The sequence below is a fragment of the Vipera berus genome (genome assembly GCF_964194415.1).
Source record: "Vipera berus genome assembly, chromosome: 3".
Classification (NCBI taxonomy): Eukaryota; Metazoa; Chordata; class Lepidosauria; order Squamata; family Viperidae; genus Vipera; species Vipera berus.
Window position 1 is genome coordinate 24,932,949 of NC_138204.1, and position 20,920 is coordinate 24,953,868.

At 38.3% G+C, this 20,920-nt stretch overlaps 1 protein-coding gene across 1 annotated transcript; it reads right to left on the minus strand.

The window, feature by feature from the left end:
* Positions 1-1,027: 1,027 nt before the first annotated feature.
* Positions 1,028-18,671, minus strand: MATN4 (matrilin 4; the record flags this gene model as incomplete). The annotated part of the gene is made up of 10 exons (XM_081322178.1): positions 1,028-1,089; positions 1,511-1,612; positions 2,094-2,246; positions 8,833-9,246; positions 11,514-11,636; positions 13,528-13,650; positions 14,153-14,275; positions 15,364-15,486; positions 16,226-16,795; positions 18,596-18,671. The coding sequence occupies 10 exons, from the start codon at positions 18,669-18,671 to the stop codon at positions 1,028-1,030; spliced, it is 1,869 nt and encodes a 622-aa protein (XP_081178304.1).
* Between the last annotated feature and the right edge of the window lie 2,249 nt (positions 18,672-20,920).

A 20,920-nucleotide genomic window follows, 5' to 3' on the forward strand; every position in this document is an offset into this window, starting at 1 on the left:
AATATATGCAAAATAATTGGAGGTAAGGGAAAAAGAATTATCCAAATACAAATTATTTTCACATATTTCAAATGGAAAGAAGATACAAAGAAGTAAGAAATCAACAACAAGTTTATTTATCAGGATAAAATTTGTATATAATAAAAAGACAATTATTTAGAAAAAATATTACCCTTACCCTCTCTTAGAAACAAAGGTACATACATATATGCAGACATATAGAACTTTTAAAAGAATTCACTGATTTTTTAAAAAAGGGAAATCATGACAAATTCTCCAGCAATTCTGTCAAAGTCAGGTTGGGCCTAGAGAGGTAAAGAAATATCCCAATCACTCTTTTGTTCAATTTTTGAACCAACTCATTTCAGTTGTTGATTTAAATAAAGAACCACTTTCAAAAGCAAGTATTATTCAAGCATTCCCCTCCCCTGGGCACTTCAAGATATGTTAAAATTACAAGATGCTAGCTGGAAAATCTGCGAATTGTAGTATCAACACATGTAGAGGAAAAGCTGTTTATTAGGAAAGTTCAACTGTTCATAACGAAAGATAGTAAGAAAATCATTCACACCTTCTTTTTGGGGGGAACATTAGACAGTGATGCTGTCTCTTCTTCCTACAGATAGCCTGATAACATAATTTAGCAAGGAAGGAATTTCTTGCTTCATGCTCCCATTTTTGCAAATCAAGACTTCTGGGTTTGCTTCAAATTCCTTTTAAAAAAAATCAATAATTACTGAATAATCCCAGCAGCTCTTGAAGACACTAGATAGTTCACTTCCTTTTCCTTCTCTGAAATGTCCACCTACCAAAATTCAATCAGGTTTTTTACAGTTCAGTCTCAACTATTCAACTTACCAAAAGGGAAAAAATGTAAAGTGTTTTTTTATATAATTTAGACAATCTGGAGGAAAAAGAGTCCCACTCAAGATCCTGAGTAGATAATCATTGCAACCACTCTTGATATGCCAAGGATGAAGTACAGAAAATTTCTTTGCCGAAAACATTGGGTATCTTTACATGACAATCACTTTTTGTTGGCAATTTGATTTTCCAAATGATCGAGTCTGGCAGTCATCTGAGCAAGTGCTTGCATTAAGGAAGCCAAAACAAGAGATAATGTGAAGATACACTGAAATGTTGATTGGCAGGAACATATCTCAGCTGCAAGTCAGGCAATCCTTTTTTTTTAATTCCTTAAGTTTCCTCAAAGTGCAAACTCATCACTGTAAGCACTCAACTATATTTAGTCCCTTACCCACTGAACCTTTATTTTTTACTTGATGTATTAGTTCCTAGAAGTTTAGCGTAAGTTTTTGTATTTTTATTAAATAGTTTATTAAACGTTTCCCTAAATCTTCATTTTTTTAAAATACTCAAAGACATTTAAAGTAAAAATTTCAAATTTTGCTAAAACAGTAGGTTTAAGCAACTTTCCTATTCAATTTAGATTTTCCCAATGTCTCCTATCACACTTTTTGTGCAAGTTCCACTTTTTAAAGGATATTTTTATTGGTGAGATCTTGTAGAATTTCAATAGTGTTTGTCTGGAACTGTACAAGAGCCGCACATTCACATGGGCTACGGATTTCAGTTGTTCCTGTGCCCTCCTCTGAAATACCGCAAAGTTCATTAGACACATAGATATCCAATCCTTTATCCATAAACAGTCCCCCAAATCCCCAGCATCCTAGGAGAATCTTATATAAATTTATCTTATCTACCCATTTTGGAGGTTTCACAAATAATGGTAAGCTTTGGTTTATTTTAGCCATGGTTTTCTTCAACCATTAGCCTAAATCATAGATCATAGCTTAAAAGCCCATAAAGATGCTGTACTTATTTAAGGATACTGAAATATATTTAATGATGAGTATCTATAGTTATATATGTAATAAAACGTGCCCACATATAGTTATGATATGAAGCAAATTTGACAAACAATTCTTTGCCGTCACAGATTTCAACATCATTTTGTAGTGCTAAGTAATCTGGATCCTGAATGACAGTTAGGGCAAGATACAAAATGGACAAGTTACCCATGGGTTTTACTGGAATATGTCCTCTAAATACTTGAAGCTGTAGTAACTTACCTGGGCAGATATTGAGTTTGAGATTGTCAACTATATGAGTCATGGTGTTAAAATCTGCTGAATATGAAAAATGTTGATCCACTGGCTCAGAAGCAATTTCTCTCAGCTCTTCCTCGACAGCTTTACCAACACCAACTGCAAACATGATGATACCTGCATACCCACCAACATACAGTAAATTTCAAGTTAGGTATCTATGCAAGGAATAGCAGCCTAATGCTTCAAGCTATAGTCAGTCATTAATTTATTTTTAAAGCCCCTGGAACAAAGCAGGAAATAAAATCAAGCTTCCTTCTCACAACACTGAGGAAGAAATAGAAAACTGAAGCTTTGCACACACGAGTGATATAAGTCTATACCCTTTGCACTGTCAGCTCACAATCTCTACCATCATCTTCCTTCCAAAATGCTGGCTATTCCAATAATCAAAACTCAAAAAACTTTGAAGGATTCAAGCAATTGTATCTAGTGGGATTTTGGACAATCTGAGCCTCAATATGATAATTACTCTTATCTGTGTCATAAAGATCTTGACAGAATGAAATAGTGATGACAGGTCAAATATTATACCATCGAAGACACCATAACTGATTCTTGGATTGCTCTTGCTTTAACTTCTGGTTCAGATGGGAAATGGGAGCTCTTTCCAACTATGTAGATAAGGGGTCAAACTCCCCACATCACATGACGTGTTGCGACATATTATGACTTTTTTCCCCTTACTGGAGCTAGGGTGGGCACAGCTTCCGCATGACGCATCTGGCCCGCGGGCCGACAGTTTGACACCCCTGATCTAGATCATGGTTTTTCAAAAAGCAGCTAAATTCTGCTATGTATAGGGAAATGACAAATACTGGTATCTTCTTCCAACGTGTTTTAATATGCTCTTATGCAAGCCAAGCCAGGTTTTAAAATACTTTTAACTTCAGCAGCTCCCACTTCAGTGTGAATGGGATTGAAAATTGGGGATTTGTCCATTAATGCCATTGTACCCCTAGTCTTCTGACAGAAAGCTGATTTAAGTACTATCTGCAGATATTTAAACTTTTATATATAAATGCATATATTGACACTAAGTGGATTAGGAACACATTTCAGTGTCTTTAAATTTGTGTGAATGCTTATTTTAAACTGCGTCTTATTTGGCAAATGGGATGAACAGATGGGAAAAAAGCTGACACATACTGTATATCTCATCCTTCAGAAATTGTTTATTTGCTTGCTTGTTTGTTAGTTATATCAAACTAGTAAAGAAGGCCTAGAGGAGCTCATTAGGGATCTAAAAATAGTGAAAATTGGGTTAATGTTAAATATTAAGCTCATGCTAATATCAACTACCATGCTTAATGAATTCACTGCTAACAAAGAATAGAAGATAGTAAATAATGTTATTTCCTTTGGTTTAGGAATAAAGAAAGATGAACAATGTGTTGGAAAAGTAAACATATCAACAAATTGGCTATTCAAATTATAGATTTGGAAATAGTTGCTAAGAATACTATGAAAACATCAATAAATCAATTGTGAACCAATAAATTGGGTATGTGTAGTTTAATGAAGAGAAGGGTGAGGGGTGACATGATAGCAGTGTTCCAATATCTCAGGGGCTGCCACAAAGAAGAGGGAGCCAAGCTATTCTCCAAAGCACCTGAAAGCAGGACAAGAAGCAACGGATGGAAACTAGTCAAGGAGAGAAGCAACCTAGAACTAAGGAGAAACTTCCTGACAGTTAGAACAATTAACCAGTGGAACAACCTGCCTCCAGAGGTGGTGAATGCTCCAACACTGGAAGTTTTTAAGAAGAGACTGGACAGCCATTTGCCTGAAATGGTATAAGGTTTCCTGCCTGAGCAGGGGGTTGGACTAGATGACCTCCAAGGTCCCTTCCAACTTTATTATTATTATTATTATTATTATTATTATTATTATTATTATTATTATTATTATTATTATTATTATTATTATAAGGCTAATTGTTTCTCTGAGTCAATAATCCACAAGGAGAAATTCACACTTGGGTTTGGAATGCAAGCAGTTGGTATATTGGAAAAAATAATGTTTGGCAAGATTATTATTATTATTATTATTATTTAGATTTATATACCGCCCTTTCCCGAAGGACTCAGGGCGGTTTACAGGGCATTTAAAAACAGTCAATACAAACGTTAAAACAAAATTAAAAGAGATTAAATAGAACCCTGAGAAAATTAAAACCCAGTTAAAATTAAAATTAAAAATATTCTCAGCCTGGGCCAGAGAGCTCGAAGAGCCAGGTCTTCAGGTCCCGGCGGAATGAACGGAGGTTTGGGGCAGTCCTAAGCTCCGCAGGCAGCTGGTTCCACAGGGCAGGCGCACCCACTGAGAAGGCCCTACCCCTGGGTGTTACCCGCCGGCAGTCTTTAACCGGCGGCACCCTGAGGAGACCCTCCCTGTGGGAGCGCACTGGACGAAGGGAACTTGATGCTGGCAGCAGGTGTTCCCTCAAATATCCCGGACCCTCGTCATTCAGGGCTTTATAGGTCATCACCAGCACCTTGAATCTCACCCGAAGGGCAACTGGAAGCCAATGCAGCTCACGGAGTAGAGGTGTTACATGGGAGTATCGGGAGACCCCCATCACAACTCGCGCGGCCGCATTCTGCACCAGTTGAAGCCTCCGGGTGGTCCTCAAGGGCAGCCCCATGTAGAGAGCGTTGCAGTAGTCTAAACGGGAGGTCACGAGCGCATGAGTGACTGTGCGTAGGGCATCTCGGTCCAGGTAGGGTCGTAACTGGCGCACCAGGCGAACCTGGGCAAAAGCCCCCCTGGTCACAGCTCCTATATGGTCTTCAAAAGTGAGCTGCGAATCCAGGAGGACACCCAAGATTGAGGGGAATAACAAGGTGGATGGACATGAGGAGAGACGTCACTTAAATACCCATGGAAAAGCTGTAAATTGTCACTGGGGCAGAGCAATATAGAGGAAATTTGTACATACAGGTTGTCTTCATCTTGCAATCAATCACTTAGGATTCTAAAGCAAGCAGCTACCTACATTGAGAAGCAGCAATAGGAACATTACCACTTTAGTGACAATAGCAAACACGTTATTTCACTCTGCACAGGAAAAGGCATTGGTGTATCATTCTTTTATTTTACTAACAAGAAACCCACACATGGATAGACACTATAAATTTGTAGTGTTGCTGTGAAGTGATTGATGATCTAGGTGCCAGATTATATACCCCTCAGGTTGGCTGGCACTCAACATGCTGCCAAGGAAGAGTTGAGGTTCTTTTGGAGTACTAATGGTACTTATTAGAGCCTTATGGATCTCAAATTGCTGACCTTGCAATGCAGAAAAAAGAAAATCTTAAGTTGCAAAGAGAGAATTACAGGGGGACATGGAACATAAAATTCATGAACATGGGAAAGCTAAAAAGTCAAATATGAAATGGACTAACTACACATGAACATCTTAGGTATCAGTGAATTGAAATGGACTGAAATTGCAGTCAGAAGACCACACTGTTTACTGTTCAGGGCATGAAAAGTAAAGAAAGAACAGTATTGCTTTCATAGTCAGGGTAGATATAACAAAGATGGGCCTTGGGTATATTACAATCTGTAGCTGAATAATATCAATTAGACTTCATGAACAACCCTTCGATAAGATGCCCTAAATATGCTTTTTTCACAAGGTAACTGGACTTCCTTGCTTTTCTCTGAAGACGTTTCACTTCTCATTCAAGAAGCTTCTTCAGCTCTGACTGGATGGTGGAGAATGGAAGGATTTTTATACTCCTTGCAGACAGCTGGTCATTTCCATTCTTTTAGCGAGTCGCTGAGCACCTGGAGGTTTATCTGGGTTGTCAGGTTCTCCTGATTAGTGCAAATGGGTATGGAGCCTCCTTGGAACTGTTGAAAGGACTGTGTTGTAGACTGGAGATAGATGATGTCATATCCCACCCTCTCTGTTGAGAGAGGACTGTTCAATTTTGACCCCTCTTTGACCTCTCTTTCAAACCAATGGTCCTCTCTGTCCAGTCAGAGCTAAAGAAGATTTTTGGATGAGAAGCAAAATATCTTCAAAGAAAAACAAGAAAGTCCACTTGCCTCATGAAAAAGCCTCTTTGGAACAACTATGACTTGAATGACTAAGAATCTCCATAGACAATGGTTATCTAGGTTTATACTCCAACCACTGATACAAAAGAAGAGAAGGCTGGTGGGTTTAGTAGTCATGTACAATTTGAAATAGTAGAAAAGAGGTGCTGCTTGTGGTTAAAGACAGCTGAAAACAGCAATGTAGATGGACTTTATAGCCTAGGATACTAAAATGAAATAAAAAAATGATTTATCAGTCTTTGCCAATCCAATAATTCCTTAACTGCTAACATAATTTTCAAATAACCAAAATGATACCTACAGGTAGATGAGGTACACAGAAATCAAATTGACTATTATTTGTACAAGGAGATAAGAAAGCCTAGTAATAGCAGCAAAGCCACTCAGAGTTACCCTGAGGTAAGATGGATGGCCAATAAATTTTACATATAAATAAATAAAATAAGGATGTAGCCAGGGGCTGACTTTAGAACAGTTCATGGCTGTTGTGTGGCACCTGAGATCACTATGTGATACCGACAGCCATATAAATAAATAAGTATATATCTACAACGATTTGAATCCTGTACCCAATGGTCTTCCTTGTGAGACTGTGAAAATGAAAATTAGAAGAACAGAAGGAGTATTGAGATTTTTAAACTTTGGAGAAGTCTCTGAGAATGTGCACTCAAGTAAATAAATAAATGGATCACAAAACAAATCAATGCAGAATTCTCACTCAGGCACAAATCACCAGACTCAAATGATCATATTCTGGACATATGCAAAGAGCCAGCTCCCTTGAGAAGTCCCTATTCTCTTTGTCACACTTAATGCTTTTGGCCATTCTTGGGAAAAAGCAAGGTTAGAAAGTCTGGATCAGCTTCGGTGAGACATAGAGAATTACAATCCAAAAATAACATTGGCAATGGACAAAAATCTTTATTTATTTTTTTGTAATTTTGGGTTTAACTGCAAAACATAAGCTGTCTATTTCATCACTTGGAATTTTAATAACTGCCAAGAAAGCAGTATCAATGTCTCTGTTTTTTAAAAACATACTGTTAATGTGAAACTCTTATATATTTTTTCTTTGGCAATAACAAGAGGAAATTAGAGAATTGACTAATTAGCCACAAACTCCTGGCTCAACAGAGATGAAAGCAATATAACAAAACACCATCAATATGAACATAGTTAATAATCATTACTTTTAAAGGAATAAAATAGGAGCAGATATCTGAGAATCATGATTAGACCAGGTAGGCATGATTTACTAGACCAGGATTGTAAACTTGTTGTATGTAACTCCCATCATCCCTGATCATGGTGAATGAGGAACTAGAGTCCTGGATGCTGTTGGATTCCACTCCATGCCCATCTGGACAAGCTAGTTCTAAAATAATGGCAGTGTCCTATTTTCCATTTCAAATAAAAAAAGGCTTGTCTAAATTTATGTAATTGAGCCTTCCACTCCTTGATGTTCTCTAGATGTGTTAGGCATCTCTTGTAAAGTTTAGCTGGAATGCTGGGTAGGTTTTTTGAGAATTATACATCTGGAAGACCATATAGAAACACTGTGAAAACAGTAACGTGCTAATTATTTTATTAAGTCCTGACATTGGAAGCTGCAGATAAATTGTTTCTGCCACTGGATAAGTGATCAATGTGCTATGCAAAGCCTTTAGTTTGAAAGCCTAACAGTAAAGCATCATTTTGAGCTCTTCTGGGGATGATAGTAGTTCCATACAACAGTTCCTATAGAGCAAAGGAAGTGCGTTTGAGGCACTTGCAAATCACTTGATTAAGAACTGCACTCCTTCTATGGCAAAAAGCACCTCACTGATGTGAAACCAAACCACTTTACACAAGCTTAGTGATCAAGCTGTTGTTCAAAAGAAGGCTATAATTTAGTATATCTCTGTCATGGGTTGTAGCAAAATGTGTCCATTTGGGAGGTGTTTTCAAGGATTAAACCAGTTCAGAGCCATTTATTATATTATCTATATCACTCCACATCTATGCAATTATGAATAATAGCGTTGCAATGCATTAAACACATTGTAAACATAGAAAGAGCCGATGTTTTATAGAGTTTAAAGTTTTGCACTATGATAGCGCAGATCCAAGCACAAGTGCACCATCAATCACGGAAACTCAATGGTTTACTACGGGCAGTCACTCTTTTGCAGGTCAACTTCTCTTGCAAGGTTGTTGATGTGAAGGAAAATTGGACAAAAGAATTATAATTAGAATTAGAATTGGAAGGGACCTTGGACCTAATCCAACTCCCTGCTCAAGTAGGAGACCCTATACCATTCCAGACAAGTGACTGTCCAGACTCTTCTTCAAAGCCTCCAGTGATGGTGCACCTACAACTTCTGAAGGCAAGCTCTTCCACTGGTTAATTGTTCTCAATGTTAGGAAATTTAAAAATTATATTAAATTTAAAAATTATTAATGCATTAATTTAAAATTTGAAAATAAATTTGATTTTAAAAGTTTTATTAATTGATTAATTTAAAAAATTAAAAATTAATTTAATTTAAAATTAGAGAACACTATGTATGCTACCTTCAGTTCCTGGAGGAAAGGCTAGATATGAACCTAACAAACAATCCAAATACATCACACTTTCCATTTATAGCCTTACCTGATTCTTTTCCTTTTCTAGCCCATTCTGAGATGTCATCTTGAGAACGTCCATCAGTAAAGACCAGGCCAATCCTGGGAATGTTCTGGGAAAGAGGTCGGGCACCCTCTGCCTCAGAGAAGCTGTGTTCCACCATGTGCTTGAGGGCCAGTCCAGTCATGGTGCCCTTTTCCATGTACTGTACTCTTTGAACAGCTTCCTTAACATCAGCTGCTGTTGTAAATTTGTTGAGTGGGAACTCAGTGCGCACTCGGCTAGAGTACTGGACCAGCCCCACATGGGTGCCTTGAGGGGACACATCTAGGAAATCCACTATCTGATTGACAAACTGTTTCACCAGCTCAAAATTCTGGGGTCGGACACTCTTAGAGCCATCAATGACCATCACCAAATCAATGTGCCCAGCCTTGCACTCTGTTGCCCAGGAAAAAAAGCAAAAAAGATGGGATGAGGCAGTTTTAATTTTGACTTCAAGAAAGCAGAGAATAGCAGAGAATTTCCTACCAATCTTTTACTTCTTGCCCCAAAAAGCTTTGGAGACTTTCTCTTAAGTTAGCATTCAATGGAATAATAAGGTGCAGGTCAAAATTTTATTGTTCATAAAATGGCCTACATAACATAAAATGACCTAATAATTGAATTCCCAAAATGGCAATGAGATGGATTCCCCCCCCCCCCGATGCCAAATGACCCAGAAGACACCCTGGAAATATATGGAAAAGAACATACATAGATAATTAAAGACTTTAAATATCACATGGGAAGACACTGACATACTCCGAAAATACCGGAGATCCCTTGCTGTTTGATATGCTACATATGCTACATGCATCATGAGGTCACAACATGAATTATTGTCATTTTTGGATGATTGTGTCCTTGACTTACAACCATACTCTTAGCAACTGTTTGAAGCTACAATGGCACTGGGAAAAGTGACTTTCAACCAGTCTTTGCACTTAAAACTGTAACAGCATCCCCATGGTCATGTGTTCAACATTTTGAACCTTGGCAACCAGCATGTGTATATATGACTGTTGCAATGTCCTGGGATCATGTGATCATAATTTGCAACCATTCCTGTTGACTTATGACAAGAGGTCAATGGGGGAAGCTGGATTCCACTTAACAACCATATGATCCACTTAATAACTGTAATGACTTGCTTAAAAACCATGCAAAAAAGGTTGAAAAATCAGGCATGATTCACTTAACAATTGCCTTGCTTACCAACAGATTTCTGATCACAGTTGTGATCATAAATCGAGGACTACCTGTATTATTGCTTTTGGTCTTTTTGTGTGTGTTTTTTGTCACAGAAGACATGGTTGTTCCTTTACCTATTCACTGAATACCACAGTAGGGAATGAAGCAGTGGTTCAAATTCACCTTTCTGGAAGTAAGTTAGTTATCACAGTGCACCCGGCTTCTCAGTAAACCAGTAAACCAAATTCACATATGCCAATATGGTTCAAACCACTAATACTACAATCCAATCAGAATGTCAGCTGCCTATCTTTGTCTTCTTTGAAGCTTGCTAGCAACTGCCATAACCAGGGGGAAGGGGGAACTGAGAGGGGAAGAGTTGTGAAGGAATCTTATGGGAATTTGGGGAGTGTGCACACTGACAGGAGCCAGAGGAGCTAAGCTGCGTAATCTTCCTCCTTTTCAAGGACACCGGCCCTGGGAAAGGAATTTGCTCTGGTGCCAGAGGTACCATGTTCCCAAAACATCAGAATGGGACCTGTTTGGACTACTCTCCTAGGAGGGAGAGTTTGGGACATTGGGGATTGCTTTCAATATATGATTTTTCTCACAGTTTTTCTTCAGAGCTTGCCTCTCTTACGCTGCACTCAGCATCTGTAATAAAAGTACCTTTTCTCTAACATCTATGGAGTCAAGCATCGTTCTTTCTTAGGGAGCAAGTTTAGGCCGGTCTGACACAGAACATGCAAAGCCAAAATAGTCAAGCCAGTTCCTCTATCACTCACAGAAGTGGCTAAATAAAAAGGACTCCAAATACACAGACTCACCACTGGCATAACTTAAATCAGATTCTCTGCATCCAAATTACTGTAATTTTGTCTGACTTTCTTTCAGACACTAGCTCATATTAGATCAAACTTTGTTTTTTCTAACTCTTTGGGGTTGCATGGGAATTATATCTGTCTCCAATTCTAGCCAAGGTTGATACATTGAATGTACTTTATACATCAAAATCCTTGCACATTCCTTCACTGGATTTTTGCAAATTGTACCCGAAGCTTTCTGCTAGATTATAGGGGAATCAAGCAGCATGTTCAGTCCTTTCATTCTTTCACCACAAATCCTAAAAGTATTTCTAATCAAACACATTTTTGTCTTCTTCAGAACCATGGCACTCACTCTGGGACATCCAATAAACTCCAGAAAGTAATATAACTCTCATGATGACTTTAGGTTCTTAATAAATCATTTATGTTATCATTTGCTGGTCTAAAATGTCTCCAAGGAGCAGAAACACTTCTCTGAGATCAGTTCAGTAAAAATATTCACTAGCAAAAGTGATGGCTCTCATTCAAAATGCCACTCTTTGTTGTCTGCTATCTCTAAAATAATCTCTATGGCTACCTTTCATGAGATGTTTACCTGGGAAAAATGTCCAATACATTAGAGGAACCTTTTATCAACCAGATACTCACTGTTACAAGTCTTCTTATCTGCCTGCAGTTGTTGACCTTCTGGGCAGACACAATGGTAAGAGCCAGAGGTACTGAGACATTTGAATTCACATCCATGTTCTACAATATTGCAGAGATCATTGGCTGAAATGCCAATAAGAAGCATGTCATGTATCATTCAGAAAATATATTTTGCCAAACATGGTAGCCTTTATATGTGTCAAACTACAATTGCCTTATTCCATAGTCAGAGTGGAAATAACTGCATTATGACCAAATGGTGACTTGTGCAGTGCTCTAATAAATGGATGTTATTGATGTTGTTGTTAGTCTTGGTTTTCTGAAATATCTTTCAAATATAAACATGAATAAGTATTTAACAAATATCCAGGCTGGTTCACCTAAATATATAGGGAACATGTGTCCTTTATTATAAAAGACAGTCTTTTATCTCTAAAATCTGTCCTTTAAATTTGTTTAATTACTTATTTTCTCAATTTTGCTCCAGAATTTTCCTTTGTAAAGCAAAGTTATAAATATAAACAATTATTTTCTTTTCCTTATGAACCTCTTTCAGATTTGTCCTTTTTTTCAAGTTGGGCCTTTATTTTCCCCAAGAAAATGTAGTCACTTTACCTATAAGTAAAGCTGAAATATCCTATACCTACAAGGATGGTAAGAGACACCCCATACAAGTCTCATCACTTGTACAAAAGCATTTCCCATATTTTATTCATTTTACAAAATGTTATATCATCTACTCAGACAACTTGGGGCAATATGTAATAATCATTCCAACATAACTACCACCAAAAAAATTACACTGAAAATATAAATGATTAAATACGCATCAATCTAAATCTCAAATAGCATGTTTAAATAGCAAGGCTTTATTAGGAAAGGTGAAACACACCTCTGGGGAAAGCTGGGCTGCCATAGAAAACTGCCTTGTAGCCCATCTACCCATCACCTCTCATAGGAACAGGCCCTCTCTAAGTCAACTCACAGAATGGGCAGAAACATTTTGAATAAGATGATTCCTAATGAAACCTGTACCACAACATAGAGAGCTTTATTGGTAATTATCGGCACTCTGAATTGCACCCAGAAGCCTATTGGCAGACAGCTCAGGTATTATTGTGGTGTTCAGATGTTATTCTGTAACATAGTCATTCCATTCTGGACCAGTTGTAGCTTCTGAACTGTCTTTAAAAGTAGCACCAAGTAAATCGCACTGCAATAGCCCAAATATTTGGTAGTAAGGATATGATTCAGTGCTTCTGGGATCCGAAAGATGGGCATAGGTATAGCCATAGTTTCTCAGATGCTGTGAGAAATCCAAGCCATGGATCTGCAGTTTCAGATGACCTTATGTAAGCTAATCCTGGAGCCAAGGTTTCTTGAAAATCCAGAATTTTATAGACAAACAGTATCTCTAGCTTGCTAGGGCTTATTTCTTTCCACACAGTCCATCATAGGCTCCAGACATTGGTTCAAGATTTCCACATCTCTGGCTAGACATAGAGTGGTGATGTACCAGTAAGTACCATTAACCTATTGACAATATCTCACCTCAAACCCAGATAGTGAAGCTGAAACTTAAATACTGAGATAGCTAGATAGTGTCATTGACACAATGAGCATGAACTTGATCGAACTATGGGAAATAGTGGAGGACAGGGGGACATGGAGTGTTATGATCCATGGGGTTGGAAATAGTTGGACACAACTTAGTGACTGAACAACAAATCCTCAGACCAAAAGATGATCACTAACAGGGATTTCATATAGATGAAATAGTAAATATATGAACAAAAATATTTCTCAATTTTTCACAATTCTCCAAATAAAGCAGCTTTTGTCATGGATTATTAATCAAGAGCCTCAGAATCATATTCATAATTCAAGTGGATGCCTATTTGCACTGCTCTGCCAGTCTAATTCCACAGATATAATCATTTGGCCCATTTAAGTGTGCGCTACATGTGATAGATTAAAGCATACAAAGCCACAACCAGCCATATATAAAATATACCTTGGCATGTCTTGCCATCTGCCTGCAAAGTGAAGCCATCATGACATCGGCAATAATATCCATTAACTATATTAACACAGTCATGCTGACAAGTGTGGTTGTTGAAATTGCAGAAATTGATCACTGAAAGAAGAAAGAAACCATTAGAGGACATCACCATGTATGCAATAAAACAATCTGCATTTTTGATTTAACACAATGGCAGGACTCAAGATCCAGCATTTGCTGCAAACATTTGCCTTTCTTTCCTGTAAAATGGCTTCATTTCCTTTACATCAAACAGAACTGGCATAAAATACAGAAGAATATATTTAATACAGTGTGGAAAACCTGAGATGTCCCAGAAGTTGTTGAACTACCATAACCACTTCCCTTTCCTTGGCCAGCAGGGTTGAGGCTGCTGGGAATTCTAGTTCAACAACATCAAAGGATCCACAGATTCTCCCTTTTTTGTATAGTTTAATGAGGACAGAAAAGATCCCAGTATTGCAAAGAAGGGGTGACCTTTCTCACTATGCCACCTTCTTGGTGAAAATTGACTCTCCCACACCACCCAAATTTCAACAGCAGCTACAGAATGGTTATTTCTCCTTATAACTGCTGATGCAACACAGAGTTTACTCACTGCTACAGGTCTTCTTGTCTTGATTAAGCTGGTAGCCTGTCGGGCAACGGCAAATGAAGGTACCTTGTGAATTAATGCACTGGTGCTCACAGCCATGTCTCTCATTAGCACACGGATCAATGACTGCAGGAGTAAAACAGCATTCAGAGTTTGAACTTGAGCCTTGGTGGAGCAGTGGGCTAATGCCTCCTTAAGTAACACCAGCTGCCTGCAATTAGTGCAGGTTCGCATCCCACCAGGCTCAAGGTTGACTCAGCCTTCCATCCTTCCGAGGTAGGTAAAATGAGGACCCAGATTGTTGGGGGCAATTAAGCTGACTTTGTAAAAATGCCGCTTGGTGTGTGTGTGAAAGCCCTAAACAAGCAGGCATATACATAGAATGAAGGCTACTGCTAAGCTTGTAAGCCGCCCTGAGTCTTCGGAGAAGGGCGGGATATAAATGTAATAAAAATAAAAAAAAACTTCAGAAAAAAACCTGAGAGGACTGTTTTCTACTGGGACAGCTAAGAGAGAACCCAATCCCAGTTTTGCAAAAAGCAGAAAAATGGCTCAGATACAGATTTATCTTCTAGTTTATCACTTTCACATTAGCTTCAAGGATTTCTTTCTTTCTATAAGCAGCACTTCTGACTCTCCCCTTGCTATTTTCATTAACAAACAGTTTATAGAAATACAGTATCAGATAAAACTTCCACATGATATAGCTTCTAATTTTTTCTTGTATGGCTCAGCAATTTTGTAAAACCAGTTTCATCCAATGACACATGTTTCTGAGCTGCAGATTTTTTTTTAAAAAAAGGTCTAATTTGTTTAACTAGCTGGAAGATACTGTACATACATAAGCACTGATTCCTGTGAACACTATGTTGGGTACCATAACTAATACATAATCAACACTATTAATTATGTGTGTGTGTGCACTTTTGGGGCCCCAAGAGATTATCATTTGCATCATCCTTTTATTACCACTAAATCACTTGATGGTCTAGATTTTTAAAAATAAAAAATGCAAAAGGGGAGCTAGCATGCTGCAAAGTACTGGCCCCCATAATCAAATGGTCCCACAGCCATTATGATAAATAAAAATGGCAACCAAAGAGCAGAACAATAGTTAAATGTTTTTCCTCAGTGCAGAAAAACAACTGTTTTGTGAGTGCTCACAAAATGGTTTCAAAATTTCACCCATCAGTTAAATGGTCTATTACTCTTACTTGAGCATGTTTTTCCATCTGCATTAAGTTTGTATCCTCGTTTACACTGGCAATAAAAGGAGCTTGGGATACTGACACAAGTGTGCTGGCAGCCATGATCAAGTTCTGTGCACATATCAACACCTGGAAGAAGTAAGTTTGCATATTAAGAAGGAAGGATGTGCTGGGAACTGTAATATTGTAAAGCAGTGGAACTCTTCTGGAAGCATGTATATAGCTCTATTTAACTTTTCTTTCTCTTTAGCTGGAAATCTGGATAGAAAAGATCCTTTAGCAGTGCTTCTCAACCTTGGCAATTTTAAGATGTGGGGACTCCAACTCCCAGAATTCCTCAGCCACCATAGAATAGTAGAAATGAAGCAATAATACAACACAAAAATAGTAATGGCAATAACTCCCCACCCTCAGATACTTAGATACATATTTCTGGAAAAAGTTATTTGAAACCAAGAATGGCTGCTGAAAAAGTGGGTTTTTGAGCTATTTAATCAGTGCATATGCCTACTTTGAAGATAATAATCATCACAAAAGTTTCTATAAATAAATATTAGAGACACTGCATAGGACATGCTTTATTTTTGAACAGTTTTAAGTGAAAAACCTTTACAAAACTTCACTTCTGAATGCAAAGAGTCTGTTTGGAACATTTGGGAAATGTTTGAAATAGAGCTGTTTCCAACTGAAAATATTTCCAAAATGCTCAAAACAGATGGACCCACACTTGAAACACTAGTTGAACACTTGGGATTTCAAATTTAATGACATTTTCCCATTCAGAAAGATTTGCCCACCCATGGTAAGTAGAAGGAAAATAAGAAGGATCAAAATCAAGTCTCAATACAAGCTTTATTCCTTTACTCACCACATAACTTGTCCTGGAACTGTTTGCCAAACTGTTGGATGAGATCAAAGGACTCCACCAAGAAGACATGTTCCTCCAGTGGGGGAGATGCCATGGCCCTCAAAGAGTTCATGTCTGCCCGCTGAACACCCACAGCATAAATCTCAATGCCAGCAGCTCGTGCTTGAGCAGCCACTTCAGTCACACGGTCCTGGGGCCGCCCATCAGTTACAATGACAGCCACACGGGGAATCTTCCTGTGAAGTGGCCGGGCCCCGTTCTGTACAGTAAAGGCCACATTCATGGCATATTGGATGGCCAAGCCTGTCATTGTGCCTTGAGCCAAGGGGACAATGCTATTGATAGCCTTCTCCATTTCGGCCCTGGTGAAGAAGGACTTGAGAGAGAAGACATTCTGGACTTGGCTGGAGTACTGAATCACCCCAATCCGTGTGGCATTAGGCCCTACATCCAAATTATGGATGATGTCAATCATGAAGCGCCGCATGGTCTCAAACTCAAAGGGCCGGACACTACGTGAGCTGTCAATCACAAAGACAATATCCAATGGACCAGTTTTACATTTAGTTTCTGGAGGAGGAAAAAAGATACAGCTGGCTTAATCACTTGAAAAAGATATTCCTTCTTTATTAATTAAGACTGTATTTAGGCTTTTTTAGTGTATCAGCTAAAGAACATGAATGATATATGGCACAAGCATACACACACATGTGCACAAGTATATAAACATACATACATACATAAATTGTAAAGACTTCTGAAGATGAGCCCCTCAGATCGGAAGGCTAGGGAGTTCCAGAAAAACATCTACTTCTGCTTCATTGACTATGCTAAAGCATTTGATTGTGTGGATCATAACAAACTGTGGCAAGTTCTTAAAGAGGTGGGAGTACCAGACCATCTTATTTGTCTCTTGAGAAACCTATATGCAGGTCAAGAAGCAACAGTGAGAACTGGACACGGAACCACTGATTGGTTCAAAATTGGGAAAGGAGTCCGGCAAGGCTGTATACTGTCACCCTGCCTATTTAACTTATATGCAGAACACATCATGAGAAAGGCAGAGCTAGATGAATCAAAAGTTGGAATTAAGATTGCCGGGAGAAATATCAACAACCTAAGATATGCAGATGATACAACTCTAATGGCAGAAAGTGAAGAGGAACTAAAGAGCCTCTTGTTACGAGTGAAGAAGGAGAGTGCAAAAGTTGGGTTGAAACTAAACATTAAGAAAACCAAGATCATGGCATCCGGCCCTCTCAATTCCTGGCAAATAGATGGGGAAGAAATGGAGGTAGTGACAGATTTTATTTTCCTGGGCTCCAAGATCACTGCAGATGGGGACTGTAGCCAAGAAATTAAAAGACGCTTGCTCCTCAGGAGGAAAGCCATGGCAAATCTAGACAGCACACTAAAAAGCAGAGACTGTCAACAAAAGTGCGTAAAGTCAAGGCTATGGTCTTCCCAGTTGCAATGTATGGCAGTGAAAGTTGGACCATAAAAAAGGCTGAGCGCCAAAGAATTGAGGCCTTTGAACTATGGTGCTGGAGAAGACTCCTGCGAGTCCCTTGGACTGCAAGGCGATCAAACCGGTCAGTCCTAGAGGAGATCAACCCTGACTGCTCTTTAGAAGGCCAGATCCTGAAGCTAAAACTCAAATACTTTGGCCACCTAATGAGAAGGAAGGACTCACTGGAGAAAAGCCTAATGCTGGGAAAGATTGAGGGCAAGAGAAGAAGGGGACGACAGAGAATGAGGTGGCTGGATGGGGTCACTGAAGCAGTAGGCGTGAGCTTAAATGGACTCCAGAAGATGGTAGAGGACAGGAAGGCCTGGAGGAACATTGTCCATGGGGTCACGATGGGTCAGACATGACTTCGCAACTAACAACAACAAAGACTTCTGAAATAAAATTATAGATTTGCCACTCCAGATAAAATACTCTTAAATGAAAAGAAACTTTCAGTACAATACATTCCTCCATTTGATAGATAAACACTATCATTTAAAGGACAGCAGGCAACTTAATGCACATGTATTTAAACTTCAGTTGCTATCAATACTCAAGAAGATCAGTGGTCAATAGCAATGGGAGTTCTACTCAAAATCATTATGGGGTGCCAGATTGTCGTTTTTGATGTTAACATACCTTGATTGATTATGTGCCATCAAGTGGGTATCAATTCTTAGCAACCACAGAGATAGATTTTGCCCAAGACAATCTGACCCTAACCTAGATGTTCAGGTCTTCCAATAGTGACGGAATCTATCTACCTTACTGCTGGACTGTCTATATATCAATCTGTTTTTAGCTTCATATCAAGTTTTAATTCAGGTTTGATTTAAAAAATAATAATAACTGGTACTTACCTAAGACTTTTGGACGAGCTTCCATCATGGTGAAGGCATGCATAAAAAAAGGTATAACATACACCAGCTTCATCATTTTCTTTCAAGATGATAGGATCTCAGGAAAAAGTCTAAAGTGCAAAAAGAGAATGTATTTATTTAACCAGATTTTTATAGCCTCTTCTCACAAGGCTGACAAAAATATCTGACAATGTAGTAGAGTCATGTTAATTTTGGGGTGGGGTTTCTGACTCCTGGCAACTGCCTGGACTAGTCCTTGCCATTTTCTTGATAAGATTTCAGAAGTGATTTGTCTTCTTGTAGGGCTAAGAGAGTATAACTGGCCCAAGGTCATTCAGCTGGCTTTGTACCTATGGTGACACTAGAACTCACAGTCTCCTGGTTTCTAGCTTGGTGCCTTATCCACTACACCAGGGGTGTCAAACTGCCAGCCCACAGGCCGGATGCGTCATGCAGAAGCTACACCCACCCCATTGCCGGCAATGGCAAAACCGTCCTGATACATTGCGCAATGTCACGTGACATCGCGAGTCTGACATGTCTGCACTATACCATACTAGCTCTCTATGCTAATATATGATAACAAAAAAAAAATCAGGAGTTTAGTAGAACCATTTCAAACTAATACATTTTACTACAAGGCATGTGATTTTTGTAAACTATGGGTTCATCCAAGATACAGAGTGGCTAAACTGATGCAGGATTTAAATTGGGTAATTGGGGCGGGAGGGAAAGACCAAATGGCTATGCGAGTGCAGGTTGCATGTGAGACTAATTATTAATACCTTACAAGTTAATAATTATAATGCATTAAAAGCCTATTGTGTTTGTTGGGATCTTCCGAGGTTGCCTGAAGCCTTTTTGTGCCTGTGAGTTTCTCATAATGGAATTAAATAAGCCTTTTAATAAAATATATTAGTTCACAATAATAGTAAATATCTGGAGCTCGGGTGTAGGGTGAGGTGACCCTTCACCCTCAAAATGTATTAGTCAACAGATTCCTTTGATATGTTTTTTTGTAATCTGATAAAATTTATAATATTACTTTCACATCCAGTTGTTCACAAATTTATTTATTTTTTGAAGATTAGTTATCTAGCTTTAAATCTCAATATAGATAACCTGGTTTGAAAGTAAAAGGTCATTTTAAAGTTGATTATTCAATGGTAAACTACAGAGCATATAGCACTTATTCTTAAGTTACTTTGTTCTAAATTATCCAGCATTCTGAGAGTCTAGAGCAGTGCTTCAGTTCTTTGGGATACATAAGGCAAGTGTCCATGTAATTTTAGCAGTTTTGTAAATGTTGGTATTAGAAATACTAAGTTGAAACTATTCTTAATGTTAAAGCAGTTATACCAATGGGTGGTTTCGTGGTATTTCTCCTGCTATATTATATTAAAATTCTTCACCATCTAGCAAAACAAGAGAACATTGTGGCTTTCTGATGAAGACCCCAACTGCATATTAATGAACTTCATTTCAGAATATAAACCAGAATAATTTATTGAAATAAAATATTCCTTTCCCCAAACTCCTCTCTCTATTACTGTTTTGTACAACATGCCAAAATATACATTTTAGACTACTATGTTGTGCAAGCCAACCCTGGGCGGTTAGTTTATGGTTCTGTGTACTGTATGGCCCAAGAAGCAAGTAAATGGAATATCCATGGTACGCATATGGTTTATTCAGGGAGGTCAACAAGCCATCATATTTTCACAATTTAGAATATTGGGAAAATGAGCAGTTCACGAAATCCCAACTAACAATTTCACTTATCTCTAGTCACATTCAGGATATTCTGAAACACCCTAACCCAGTTGACATAAACCACAGGGAAAGAAAGTATATTAGTAGAAACAGATCTTTCTGAATAATTCAAAACAAGATGTCTAATCAATAGCATATTTTTCAGCGTGGTGACTTCTAAATGTGGAAGATCCTAGATGATTTAAGGAAACTAACAAATGCAGTAATAGCAAAGTACTAAAGTGTAGTAATTTAACTAATATGTGCAATATTATAGATTTAGAGCTCTGGAAAATAAATAATAAACTCTAGATATTAATGTAAAGATATTGATGAAAAGGTGCCAAGGATCTTCCCAATATTCTGGCCTCAGTTGGTAATGCTGGCAAAACTTGCCTGTTTGGCCCAGAAGTATATTTAGGGAGACTGGCACTTGATTTCAAGGGCACCTCATGGGTTTCACAATAATTACCTGTGATATTTAAAGAAAAACAATAATAAGTTCATTTCAAGTGTTTAGCGTTCTAAATATGGAAGGAAGCAAGATGCATGAAAGGGCATCTCCCTCCTATG